Source organism: Buteo buteo, chromosome 3 (assembly GCF_964188355.1).
Source record: "Buteo buteo chromosome 3, bButBut1.hap1.1, whole genome shotgun sequence".
NCBI lineage: Eukaryota > Metazoa > Chordata > Aves > Accipitriformes > Accipitridae > Buteo > Buteo buteo.
In genome coordinates this window covers 8,824,797-8,839,565 of record NC_134173.1, presented here as the reverse complement: position 1 = coordinate 8,839,565, position 14,769 = coordinate 8,824,797, and the positions used below count along the sequence as shown (strand labels likewise).

At 37.7% G+C, this 14,769-nt stretch overlaps 1 protein-coding gene across 1 annotated transcript in view; it reads right to left on the bottom strand.

The window, feature by feature from the left end:
- The window catches only part of GABBR2 (gamma-aminobutyric acid type B receptor subunit 2), a 484,603-nt gene that overhangs the window by 235,790 nt on the left and 234,044 nt on the right, over positions 1–14,769 (bottom strand). The window contains exons 5-7 of the mRNA XM_075024282.1: positions 13,467–13,532; positions 6,118–6,309; positions 4,754–4,990 (exon numbers count right to left, since the gene is read on the bottom strand). Of these exons, the coding sequence (XP_074880383.1) occupies positions 4,754–4,990; positions 6,118–6,309; positions 13,467–13,532 (495 nt within the window). The remainder of the gene's footprint in view (positions 1–4,753; positions 4,991–6,117; positions 6,310–13,466; positions 13,533–14,769) is intronic.

Genomic DNA, 14,769 nt, shown 5'->3' with positions numbered 1-14,769 from the left:
TTTATCCTACTGTGCTAGAGTCTCTGGCTAACATAAAAGGAAAGACAACACTGTATTTAATTTTCTCTGTCCTCCACTGTAATTCTTTTTCCATTACACACAAATAATAGAAGGCCTTGAGGATGAGAAATAAATTAACAATTCTGAAGCCTGATTTATAATCACAGATAATAGCAATAAACTCAAGCAGCAGAATACCATATTGTAACAGTTACAGGACTTCAGGCATAAACCAGGGAGAATGGTAACATTCACGACGTCACATCAGTGACAAAGGTGAAACAATTAAAAAATTAGCGGAAAGCATTTTTAAAAATAATGTCATGTTTTCCATAAACAATAAATTAAAAATTATCTCCAACACGCATTGTATTTTTCCCACTACCTGGCTGCCACATGGAACCAATACAAACTTTTACCATACCGAGAACAAATGTGGTACTTAATATCTTTCCAAGTATAACCAACTTTTTTTGCTAACAAATATAAACATTGCTGTAGTTGTAAGGTCCTACGTAACCATCCATAGTCTTTACAAAGAGAAAAAAGAGGAAAAAAATGACTAAACCAAATCCAAATTCTCTAGATGGATTTTGATTCAGTATGCTGAGATTATGACTCAGTATCCTGAGAAGACAGCGCTAATTCTTCACTAATTATCAAGCCTACAAGTTATACTATGGTAGTATTACACAAAATAAAGTTAGACTTTTCTTTTTTTTTTTTTTTATCCTTTAGGCAAACAATCTTGCTTTAGGAGAATTATTCTAGCTCTGTGGAAAATTCTCTTTGGCTTTCACACATACATGATGGGCATGTTGTAGGTAGTATGCTATAAACTGCTGTATAATTGAAATGCAGATATATAGATACCCAGATATATATTTTGTTTCCCATCACTTTATCACTTCGTACTGATTCAAAGCAGTAACACTTCAACACAGACCTCAGTAGATTCTCCAACTCTAAATTACCTCCAGTGGCTCTACCAACTATATAAGGGGACTCCTCAGGCATCTAAACTGTGTCAAAATAAATTGTGTGAGTACTTCTTTTCTTATCTTTCATTTTCCAACACCTAGGTTATCAGAAAGAATGTGTACTATTTGAGAAGAGGGATATATTTAGCAAGGAAACAGGCATCTGGCAGCTTATAAACCATTAGCATGGCAGGGTTGCATGCCATTTACAAAACTGGCTTTATCTGGATTAAGAAAAGTGGAAAAAATTATCCAAAATCCTTTAAGAGTTTTTTTTGTTTCAATAACTTTCCCATCAAAAAATAAGTGCTCTGATAAGCAAGGAATTAGAAAAATGTAAACCATGAAATCCAACCTACTACCAAATCAAAAGGACTCCTGTCCTGAAAGCTGGTCACTGCAGATGGACCATTCTAACCACACAACGCATACTCGATTTGAAAACGGCCAACATCAGGGGATCTGACTACAGAGTTAGGACTTTCAGATTAACAAAACCGTAGGAACATCCCTGCAGGTCTTTTGTTTGTTCATATTGCATTTCTCATCACGAAGTCCTTTTGCATCTGTAAAACAGTATCCATTTTACCTTTGAAAAAGTGTAGCAGATAACTATATTACTGTTTTCTGCTAGAACACCAAATATACATTTCCTTGCTCTATATTCAAAATACATGAGAAAATTACATGGTAATCAACATGACTATAAGTCAGATAAGCATGAAGCAAAACTAACAGAAGGAACCACTTTGCTAAGAGAAAAAAAAAAATCCAGAAAAAGAGCAGAACCTGCAGAAATGTTTAAGGAATAGCTATGATTTTCTTTCCAATAGATTTCTGACAGTAGAATTAGAATAAGTAACATCTATGTACTGAGCTTCTGATGCACAAAAAGAGGATTAGTCCTGTCAAGTCTTTGGAAAATAGCCTAAACTGTTTTCTAAATGTTGTCTCCTAGGGAAAAAAAAAATCAGAAAAAAGAACAGAAAAAGAATGACATTCTGTGTAATCAGGAACTAGCACACTTCACTCCCAGTAAGTCTTTCCAAAGTTGTTTAAAAAAATTCCACAAAAACCACCACTCAACAGTGATTATATTTTTTGTGGTTTACTATAAATAATTTCAAAGAAAATGAAAATTTGGTAAAGGGATTTATTATTTATGACATGACAGTCTTTCTGATATATTCACAGAAAGCATAAAGAAAGATGCCTCTTAGTAGATTTGGCATTTTTAGATTCTTGTCTACAGCTTCTTGTCTACATTCTCCTCTTACCTATTAATTAACATATTTTACTATATCATTGGATGAGTTTTTGGATCTTGATAAGATTTAGTCCTTCCTTTTATTTCTTCTTGTTTCAGAAACTCATTTTATATTTGGCATAGATACTCTAGAATAAATGAATGTCCTTTTCCTGTTTAGAATAAGTTTTCAAAAATAAATTGTAAAAATTTTATACTAAAATACTTTCTCTGGAAACAAATATTAAAATGAGATTTGGCACTCCAAGACCCAAAACTTACATTCCAGTGAAAGTTTTAAACTAGGTCATAAATGACAGCAATTTATTAGACTGAAGAATAAAGAGTTTAAAGATATTTCTGGTAAGAATCAATCTATTCCTTCAACTTTCTGAACATTTCAATGCAAAGCTTTTAATATTTGCTATAAAATTCTTCTTCTTCACACTGTCTGGAAAAACTTGAGTATTGTTTGTTGTGATTATATCCTAAGAGCACGTAGCTGCTATAGATTTTCTTCTCTCCATATCTTTCTGATTAAAATGTTTTTGTGAATGTAGTATAGGAACAAGAAGCATGATCCCCGCAAACAGCAGATTTGGGCTGTGCATTGTCATGACTTGGTAGACCAATCTTAACGAGAAATGTTTTACAAAGAGCCTCAGACAAGCACTAAATGCAGTGAATAACTGCAGTAATTTCTTTAAAAACCATTACACCTGAGGGAATAAAGCAAGTAAATATGGCTGAATATGATAGGTGATACTTTGATCCATTCCCTCCCTGAAGGGATGTGGTTCATATGTGAGGTTTTGCTGGTGTCTCTGAAACTAATAAAAAAGAGCCTTCTTCATCTTAGAGGTTTTGGATATTTTTTTATTGCGGAGGGAGCAGTGAAGGGCAATTAAGCAGTGCTAATGAAATCTATTCATTTTACCATAATCGGCTGTCAAGTCTAAACAGCAGGCAAAAAGGCTAAAGATGGGGAAAGGGGGGAAAAAGGAACTACATAGCAATATACAATTTCAACCACATTGAGAGATACTATACTGGAATAACTGAGGACAGAGATGTCTGAGTCCCTGCAGAGTCTGGTTCACAGCTGCTACTGACTGAAAGATCTATCAAAGATCCAGTCCTGCTATGGATCCAACAGGATACCCAATTCTTTTACCAAAACTCTCAGTCAAATTCAGTGTAAAAAGAAAGAAAATTTCATATTGTACAGGCAACTAGACTCTCGTGTTGTCTTGCCATGATTGTTTTTACTTACAAATCCTAAATTAGTTTTAATTGTAGTGTGATACAAAACATAGGCTTCTTCAGCAATTAACAAGGACACCAAACAGTTGAACCTGCACCCATTGTTGATGTCTATAAGTAGATATTTCCTCCTTGAACCAATGTATGACATGTATGACAACCTTAGTTCTGCTGCTTCAACACGTTTTGATGTTAACTGATATCCAAGACAATTTAAATTAACGCGGGGACAGAATCTGACAAGCTACTGCACAGTGGCAGAAATTATGCAAACCTTCTGCATGCTCTTGCTGCAGGGACGTGCCTAAAAGCACTCCCTCCGTGCACTGCTGAAGTACACTTTTTTTCAAAACTTTTGATTTCCTTATGTAGCCATGTTGCAGCCCAAGTAAACTGCTTAATGAAGCATGTTCCAGGAATTTCCTTGTTTGCTGCTATTGGAAACTGTGAAGACCATTCTCCCTGAAATGGAGTCTGCTCATGTCTCTTGCTGAAGGAGTATGGCTCTGCAGACTCCTGAACACGTATGCGCCATTAACTTCTGACTGACATTGCCTCAAATACAATTAAGCAATTAAGAAGTTTTAGGGCCACACACCTATTGCCCATTTTACTCTGCTAAAAACTAGAAGCAATAAAAAAAAATTTTACTATGAATTTGCAATGGTGCAATTGAAAACAGAATGAGGTTATTACTATATGTGACCAGTTCTTCTCTTAAGTCATAGTCAACATGCTTTGTACTTGACTGAAAAAATACAGATTATAAATAAACTTAAACAGCAACTGAAGTATGTTGTAAGAATATCTAGGATGTACAGCACTGGAGTTGGAGACATTAGTGTACTATAACTTATTACCAAAAATAAATGATGCAGGGAAGTAAGAGATATTTACAGATCACATTCCAGCTACTCCTCGACTGCTAAAACAGTCACTTAAAAGGTCACTGTAGCTTGCAACACTTGTGGTTCCCTTGAGACCACTTTGAGTTTTTAATTCAGATGACATCCATGCTTAAAAACCTGATAACTAAGGAACTATACAGTGCCATCACTTGGCATCAGAAGACAGGTGATCAGCAAGAGTCTTAAGGCAACAACATTAACTCTTAAGGTAAAGTACAAGTGTGGAAGCTCTGAAGATACAGGAAATATACAACTGTGTTTCTTTTTCAAGAGTATTTAAAATTTAATGCTTGCTTCAGCTACTGACATAAAATCACAAGCCTCCTCTACCCCACAAGTATCTGTTTAGGACTTACCGTTACTCCAAAGAAGTTGGTTTCATTCATAGCATCCAGAAAAATTTTGCCAAGTTTGTGATTTGTGTAGTTAAAATCTTCAATTTTTTGGTGCTTGTTGGTGGCATTCAGATACTTCATTGCCCGCTGCAGGGTCTTGGCAATCACCCATATTCCATCATAGGCATAACCATGAAATTTGCTGGATTGCCCATCGCCACGCTTAGCATTGTATTCCTTTTCATATTGCTGTGGAGTCTGCAGAGGAGAAAAACTTCAGTTTTATTTCAATACTTAACATCTTACAGAGTTGCACCCAAACCTACACCTCGAACTGCACACTCCAATTTAGAGACATGCATGACTAATACAGAAAAGGCCGCCCAAACAAAAATTAAGAAATTAAAATTCCAAAAACATGTGCTGCCTGACTTACAAGACTGATGGTGAGACTGGGAGTGAGACCTAGGAGACAGAGAGACTGAAAAGCAGTTGTTCTGCTTCTCTGTATGAAGGACAACTTGCTATATTTTGCTTTTGTACAAAAGCCTTCAGTTCAACCAAAGCTACCAGCATACTGGTGAGCCATAAAACTAGAACAGAGACTAAGTCTGTATCCCTGCAAATTAGTGGTCTGATTACACTTTATAGGATAATGCAAATCAAATAACCTTTACTTAAGCAACTATTTGCTTAATATGAAAATATCTGAGTGGCAATTTGTCTATGTTTTACAAGTTTACTATGCTCTTTATGGTGCGCTATCTTATGATGAGTTGCCTTTTTGTAAACTTGCCTTCTGTGCTCACTCAGCAAGGCATGAAAGAGATTAAAAAAAGATGAAAAGCAGCAAAATCTGCCATGTTGATTCACTGGTCAGAGTTTGCATGAATTTGTTCTGTGATAAATGTTATGTACTTTATAGTAACCACATATTTACATATTTAAAACAAGCCCCACCCCCCACCCCCTAGTTCTGAAAGGCACAAATCACCAATGAAATTAGCTGTTTGGTGGATTAGGTATAAACATAAAAGATTTCTGTTTCTGTGCTCAATTATTTAACTTGACATGACTCAGGACATGACACTGAAGACTGTAATTCAAGCTTTATTGTACATTTAACTGTAATGTTCACACAGGGGGAAGAGGACAGATTTGAAGCAAGGAACTTTACTGCTTCCTTACCCTGTAGAGAATTGGAATTGATTTCTAAATATTTTAAAATTGCAAACCAGTGGAAAGATGAGACTAACCATGATGACTGCCAGCTCTCTTTGTAGAGGAACCCTTTAGCTTCACCTCCCTCCTCAGTGCTTTGCTGTGTCAAGACACTGGTGAGACAACTGATGGTATAATAAAATAGTTGGAAGAAAAATACTAACCCTTCCTGATATGGTCTTTATCATTTTTGAGCTGAGAGGCTCAAAATCCACTCCAATATAACCTTCCATGGCTGCAAGAAGATTTTTGCTGAGACATTGCGAGGAATTAATCCAGGATTCCCACCAAAGGTTTTCATACCACCCTGGAATAATCCACTGATATTTGCTGCCATACATTTCTTCATCATAAGCCTACAAAGAAAGAAAAAGAGAAAAGCTAATAGACATTGTAATAGACATATTGAACATAAAAATAATTGTTTTCTGTTCATGTTTTTTTCCATTATTAATGAAATTATGGCATAATTGAAGGATACACAAGTATTTTGAACAGTTTAGAATAATTGCTGATAATGAAGACTCCTTTCCCGAAGATTTCTGTCTAACATTCAGGTCATGAGAATTTACTAAAACCTATTTTGCTTTCAGTAGGCCATTTATTCAAAAACAGAAAAATAAAATACTGGATTCTAAAACCAGGGTAGATAAAGAGGAACACTGGCAGAAGACACAGCATTTGCATAGAAAATTCCCCGTAACACAACTATTACACAAGTGGTAGGACCACCATGCCACCACATTTAAACTAAGTTATTATCATCCTACTGTCACCCTAAAGACCACATAAAACAGGATAAGGTTAAACAAGAAAACTTGGATCCTAGGCACCATCAAATCACAATGTTGCAAATATGAATTACATGACTGTGCTAAAACAGAGACCACAGGGCTGTTAAGTAAGCACTTTCTTTTGAGGAGCATGAATCAACAGTAAATTGATAAAGCAAGCAAATCTCACTGGTTTTTTTTGGTTTGGTTTTTTTTCAGCAAGAAATTTCTGGAGGTGAAATACTATATTGTTTGAATACTGAATACAGCCCACTATACTCCAAGATACTGAGATTATGGTTATCTCCAATACATAGCAGATACATACAACAGGAAACAGAAATACTTTATTAGTCAGACACATATGCTGTTGTGCCTAAAAGCTGATCTATTCACAATAGATAATCTATTCCATTGTGAAGAGTGTTCTAGGATAAAATTAGCAAATTTTATCTTAGATGTTTTTCTCACTGTCTTGTAAGTACTAGATATTTTTCTTTTGATATTTCAGTCAGACTCTATTTCAAAACAGGAGGTTTCATGCTTCTTTTGCTCCTAATATAAGCAATACTGGAGATACAAGCCATACTTATAAGATAAAAATTCCAGTTTTTAGAAATACATGGTACAACCTTAGAGCTCTTAACTAGAAAATTGCTACATCTTCACAGAAAATGTTAGAGGAGGAACTTATGAGAATGCAAACAGGACATACTAGTCATTCAGAACATAACCTTTTCAAAAGTATCCCAAAGATCATACCAAAGGCCTATCAGATAAGTAAAGATGAATAGCAAAAAATATGAAATAGGACAGCCTCCTAAATACGTTAATACCCAAATTAAAATTGGGCTTTAAAGCTGTGAAGGCTATTATAATGGTGCCAACTCAGTTCATAAACGTATTGTGCACAAAGCAGATTTGTTTGGCCCCTGGTTGCAGGAGCTTTAATTCAGCCAAAATCAAATTTCATGCATTTGTACCCAATGCTGCTTGAAAGTGCTCTTGTCTGACACCCAGTGTCTTGCATCTTGTATCTTATTCTGCAGTCCACATAAACTGTTTGTCTTTCTCTTGCTTATTCATTAATTCTACCCTTCCAGAAACACATCTGCTTTTGCCCTCCTACCCATTTCCACTCCTGCTACAGCTATGACAACACTGCATCCCAGGTCCACCTGTGAGGAAAACAGCAATCCCATCCTGCAAATACTTCCTGATATCTAAAAGAATTTCCATTACACAGTTAGGTCATTCAAGACCTTTCAGTGATATAGTGTATTTTATCTGACAGTTTTCAAATCACTGAGGACACAAATTGACACAGAATAGTGCTTTTAGAGAAGGACAATCTTGTGTAGCTTCACTAGCTCTATACAGATTAAAGTACCAAATCATGTGTTGCAAGAAAGTATTGGCTGTGAACTATTCAGAAACTGAAGCTGTTGGAAATTTTCTGTTTGCATAAGCACTTGAGCCTGTTTCCTGCATAATCTATATATGTCCTGGGATATGGGCTGAAAATTGAAAGTTTCAAAATAGCCAGAAACTCCACCCTAGTAACAAGGGACCATTCCCAACAAGGTTGCACTGAAACTTTCACATTCCTGCAAGAATTTGGTTTACAAAAACCCATGACAAACACTTTAAGAGCTGGCAGCTCTTCATTTGAGATCTGGTGGAACGATAGGGCTTGAAGGGTAGTCTGGGGAAGGCAAAAGAACGAACTAAATCAGCTCCTCCAAAGCTGAGCACCATGACCACGCAGTCATTTTTCTAGTAACAGCACAGTTGTTACTGTTCAGGCATTTCAGTGTTTGGGTTTGTCGTGGTTTAAGCCCAGCCGGTAAAAAAGCACCATGAGGCTATTAGCTCACTCCTCCACCCCAGTGGGATGGGGAGGAGAAAATATAAAGAAAAGCTTGTGGGTTGGGACAAGGACAGGGAGGGATTGCTCACCACTTATGGTCAGGGGCAAAAGACAGGCTCAACTTGGGGAAGAAACAAAATCAGTTTAATTTACTACAAATCAAATCAAAATAGGATAATGAGAAGTAAACCCAAACCTTAGAACACCTTCCCCCCACCCTTCCCTTCTTCCCTTGCACAGCTTCACTCCCGAATTCTCTCCCTCCTCCCCACTAGCAGCACAGGGGGACAGGGAATGGGGGTTGGCGTCAGTTCCTCACACCTTGTCTCTGCCGCTCCTTCCTCCTCAGGGGGAGGACTCCTCACTCGGCCCCTGCTCCAGTGTGGGGTCCCTCCCACGGGAGACAGTCCTTCACGAACTTCTCCAACATGAGTCCTTCCCACAGGCTGCAGTTCCTCAAACTTCCCTGGCGTGGGTCCTTCCCACGGGCTGCAGTCCTTCAGTCACAGACTGCCCCAGCGCGGGCTTTCCCACAGAGCGGCGGCCATCTCGGGGGGCATCCCCCTGCTCCAGCGTGGGCTCCTCTCTCCCCGGGCTGCAGGTGGGCAACTGTTCCCCGCTCCCCTCCATGGGCGGCGGGGACGGGGGACAGCCTGCCGCCTCACCACGGGCTGTGGGGGCATCCCCTCTTCCTTCACTGACCTCTGTACCTGCAGAGGGGTTCCTCTCACGTTCCACTCCCCTCACTCGCTGCAGGTTTCCCCTCTGAAATCTGTTCTCCCACAGGTGTTACCACTGTCACTGATGGGCTCAGCCTGGGCCAGCAGCAGGTCCAACTTGGAGCTGGGGAAGCTTCCAGCAGCTTCTCACAGGAGCGGCCCTGCAGCCCCTTCCCCACTACCAAAACCCTGCCACACAAACCCAAAACAGGGTTCCAGAAGACTTATTTCAAAATAATGCTTTTTGCCACCATTTCTTCCCCTGTTGATTCTCTTAAATGGACATGACTTTGATGCTTAAAAGATACATTTCCTTGAAATATGAGGATCTTTCTTGAACTGTTTGAATGCATACAGACCACTTCTTACAGGTTTTAGTTTCTACAGGGAAGATTTGTTGGCACACAAAGGCAAGTTGAAGGAGGTTTACAAGTGCTTTGTACTACCAGAACAGCATAAAGTAGTCATATGTCTTCCCTAATCTTTCCCACATGCCCTATCCAGGCTGCAAACCCCTGAGTTGCTGTTAAGCAGCCAGGAAACTGTCCTGGACATTTTTTGCCCTTGTGAGACTGAATTTTTTTTTTTTTTTTTAACTTTTCATTCTTGTTTGAATCCATAAAGAGATGCTTATTTACAACAAAGAAATTTCTGTAAGAGATCTTTCTATCTGTAGAAAACAATTACTGGCAGTTTGTGTAACTGGGCCTACAAAACCTTACCGCCATTGAATTTCCACCATCTTTCCATCATGTCAGCATGGACACATCCTATATCCCACCCCTACAAGAATTCCTGTAGACTTCTGAATTGCAATGAACCTCCACCTGTTTCTCATTAAAAATCAGTAGTGCCTTTAGTTCCAAAACAGAGATTCAGCAGTAAAACTCTATCAGTTCAAGAACAGAGTCCAGTCCTTTTGTATCAACCGTGCTGATTAAGCCTGGCTTTAGTTATTATTAAATGTTTACTAAAAGAGCCACCTAAAGCTCATGCAGTGACCTATGCATAATAGTCATCTTCTTTAATTGTTTTCAGACAGATAATTGTTTCAGCTAGGCGTCAGTCTTGATCTGTGCACGGCTGTACTACATTATCTCTATGGCTTAGAGACAATAAGTTGGAAAAATTACCACTAACAATTTTTAAAAATAAAATTTTCTGCAGAACTGAAGTTTTCGTTGGGAAGATGCAATGTCATGTTAATCCAATTTCAAATGAAAAAAAGATGTCTATCCAACACAGTTGACCATTTTGATTGTTGAAGTGTTAAGTTTTGAGCAAAATACCCTAAATTCTATTCCATTAAAAATATCACATTCATCCTACTGAGGTGAAAGCAACATTAGAAAGATAAGATTTCCTACAGAATTAGATTTGCTAACTGTTTTCAACACTAGTGTTAAATGAATAGCTAAGCTTATTTAAAACATCATAGGAAACACCGGCTAACATTCACTTTGGTTTGAATTAGTCCTGTCATAGTTTTAGTTTGCCACTGAATTAGACTATCTTTTTGTGTGTGTGTGTTGAAAATGAGCATGCTATGTCCAAAGAAGAGCAAAGAAGCTGGTGAAAGGTCTAGAGCACAAGTCTTCAGAAGAGTGGCTGGAGGAACTGGCGTTGTTTAGCCTGAAGAAAAGGAGGCTGAGGGGAGACCTTATCACTCCCTACAACTACCTGAAAGCAGGTTGTAGTGAGGTGAGTGTTGGTCTCTTCTCCCAAGTGACAAGTGGTAGGACAAGAGGAAATGGCCTCCAGTTGCACCAGGGGAGGTTTAGATTGGATATTAGGAAAAATTTCTTGACTGAAAGGGTTATCAAGCACTAGAACAGGCTGCCCAGGGAAGTGGCTGAGTCACCATCCTTGGAGGTATTTAAAAGACGTTTAGATGTGGCACTTAGGGACATGGTTTAGTGGGACTTGGCAGTGTTAGGTTAACGGTTGGACTCCATGATCTTAAAGGTCTTTTCCAACTTAAATGATTCTATGATTCTATATAAACTCTAATGGATGTCCTGAGAAAACCTCACAGCATATGACTGTTGAATCCAGACAGAAAACTGAGGCAGACTTTAAAGATTTTCCCACCAATATAAATCATTAGCAAATAATATTACGGTTATAACCACAATCAGAAAAAAAAAAATAAAATCTTGCACTAGTACAATAGCACATTCCTTTAACAAACTCAAAGCCTTTCTCTGGCTGACATCAGCCACCCTGCAAAATATAGAGAAATCACAAGTGAAACTTGTCTGAAGATACACCTGGGGAAGGGGGCCAAAAAACTTGACATATTTAAATTATTGTGCTCTTAGACACATAGCTGTAGGAGTGTATGAGTCAACAATATATTTTATGACTAATAACAAGCTTACTGACATATTGTAGTGCATTAATATATAAATGACCTACTTTGAACTGCCCCCTCCTGCGTTCAGTCTCCTGCTGAAACTCTCATAAATACATTTGTACAAGCCTAAATACATGATCTCTCAGATTTCTCCAGGCTCCAGAAAAATCCACCTTATTATTTTTGACACTAATGTACTTTAGAAGCAGCCATCACTCTTTAAACTGCTCTGACTTACGCACACGTCCCATGTTAGTACCAAACCGTTGCCGCAGAAAGCTGTGGTGGGCGTTCGTGTGAAAAAGACATCCCCCACCTGAAATCCTTCAGACTAGAGCAGTGCAGACAAGAGGACACCCTGCCTCTGCAAGGACTTCTAGGATTTCTTCAGTGGCCTGACATGCACACAAACTTGGAAAAGAATTGTAGAGGGAGACAACTAGATACTAAGGGCAGTACCATAAGCGAGGCCAACCTCTTGTCTAACGTTGGGTTGGAAGACAGTTCTGACAGGGACCCCTCAGCTGGGGAAACGCACCCCAGCCGCTACAGATCTGAGGAGGAGCTGGGCTCTGGAAAGACCGTTCTTTCTTCCAGGAATGGAAAAATGGGAGATTATCTCTGCCAATCCAATTTAACTTCCGGAACAAAAAGATCTCTATACAAAGACCTATCAGAGATGAGAAGAATGAAAAAGAAAATAATACTTTCCATTTCCTTTTGGATGCAAACAGATTTTTTTCCTTCCAAATATACTCTACAATCTCCTTTCCAAATTTTGCCAGCAACTGGGACAGCTGCTGAGTATGAGCCAACATGTGTCTGAGGCACATGTAACACTCAAATTTTGAACTTCTGCCTTTCCTTTCTTTGCTTGGATAGGTAACTGTCTCTCTAACTGAACACTAAAAAACACCTTCTGAAATTCAGATGCCATCATTACTGCTTTTCCATTATATTTATTGTGCTCTTGGCTCATACAGGATTAATCTGGTTATTTAAACTAAGAATTCAATACCAATACAAAATTTAGGCCACTAAAATCTGCCTGTTAGGGATTTATTTTTTTTTTTTTAGCAGGTACAAAGATCTACATTTTAGTCTTGCTACTTTCAATGGCAATCACCTTATGCATGTTTGCGGCACGTTCACACACACAAACAAATGATGAGCATGGGGAATTTTATGTATGCTGGTCTTACTATATTTCTTTTAATTCAAAAAACTTTATTTTTTACAAACTAATATTTGCTTTCATGTAAAACATGTAAAACGTACAGCAGTCAGTAGTGAATGACAACTGTACAATTAGAAACATTCTGAGCAGCAGCAATTATAAGGGTTGCTTAGTTAGCATGTATAGGCACCGCTTGAATTACTTATTCTTTCAAAGCAAAACATACAAAACCACATGCATGCAGACATTACCACCAGAATGCAACTCTTGGACAAGATCCAAATTCTCTGCATCTGCTGCTACATATCCAAGTGTTTCCCTGGATCTGACATGAAGAGAAATGCTCAAGCTCGATTTGGCATTTAATTCTGCTACAGGAAAGCAGTAAGAAGAAGCTAACCATGCAGTCCACACCTAAATTCCACTGAAGTCAAGTACAAAGTGTTTTACTTAAAAAGAAATGGAGCTAAACATGTGTAACCTTTCTTTAGGACATAAACCTTGACAGAGCTGAACCCCATGAAGAAATGTTCTTGCTCAATGTTCATGCTCAAATTATTTTTTATTCAAATGTAACACATTCTTTGTTCTGATACGCAATTAAATATATTTACTTACACAGCAAAAAACTTTCACAGCCATTTCCTCATCAAACTGGCCAAGGATTATCCGAACGTCATTACCCTGCAGATTGAATAGAATACGTGGCAGTTAAATACAGTCACAGCCTTTCCAGAAACCACTTCAGTTGGCCATTCAAATCGTGTATGGAGTTAGCACAGATTACAGCTGCAGACAGCAAAATTAATTCAGAACTATTCCATTTTCTATAAGTTCAAGAACTTGAAATACCGCAAGAGAGAACAGCTGAGGTGTTTGAAGAAAACGATTAAGCAATAGCACTAATGAGAATAAAACTGTAATGTTTATCTTGTCAAATATTACTATTCAATAACACTAAAATAGCAAATATTCTTTTGATCCCTTGCAAGATTAAAACCAGCTGAAAATATATGCTTTTCAGTGCTTACATGAACTAATGCTGTACAGTTGAGAGACTGGAGATTTGTAAGTGAGCTAAAATGCCTTGATATTATGCCCGCTTTAGTAATTTTTAAAGGTTTTACTCATACATGTCCATAGTCACTATAACACATTGTCAATCCCTCCTCTCCTCCTCCCTTCCACCTCCACACATTAAAAAAAAATCATCACACTTTAAGAATCTATGACTGAAGTCAAAAGAGATCATCTTACTTTCATACTTAGAAACATTAAGAAATTATTCCTAAATTCAGGAGCATATACAGGAAAATATCTCTTCAGGAACAGGGCTAGCTTTTTTTCTCACGTGAAAAATTGCTGCTAACATCTATAAGACACAGAACAGATAGTTTTTTATGACTTAATATTACCTTTTATTTCACACAAAAGCTGAGTTCTTAGCAAAAGCTTGAGCAAATCTAATTTTTAATTTCTTTTATAAAACGCTTGGTTAGAATTACTAATAGCTCTTTCCCTCTCCAAGGAAAAAAGAAACAGATGATTCATTGTGAATTTCAGTGGCGAAAAAGTTTTCAGTTTTAATTAAATTAATTTATCAAAGATTTTCAGTTTAGATATTTTCAATGTTTATTTCCTGTTCAGCAGAAAGTATGATGGACAGTGCAAAAAGATACTAAAATGCTTCTGCAATTAAATGCATGAAATGAGTATCACTCTTAGCATGGTTAAAGAACATATTACGTTTTGCTCATTCTGAACCTGTGCATTTTCAGTAAGCCTGCTTCTCTTTACATTTAGCCACAGATTGATAAAATAATGTAAATCTTATTGAAGAGGATTAGTTTCTTTTTAAACAAATCTAACAAGGTCACATGAAACTAAACAAACAAATTACACAAAGCAATAGTATTACAGT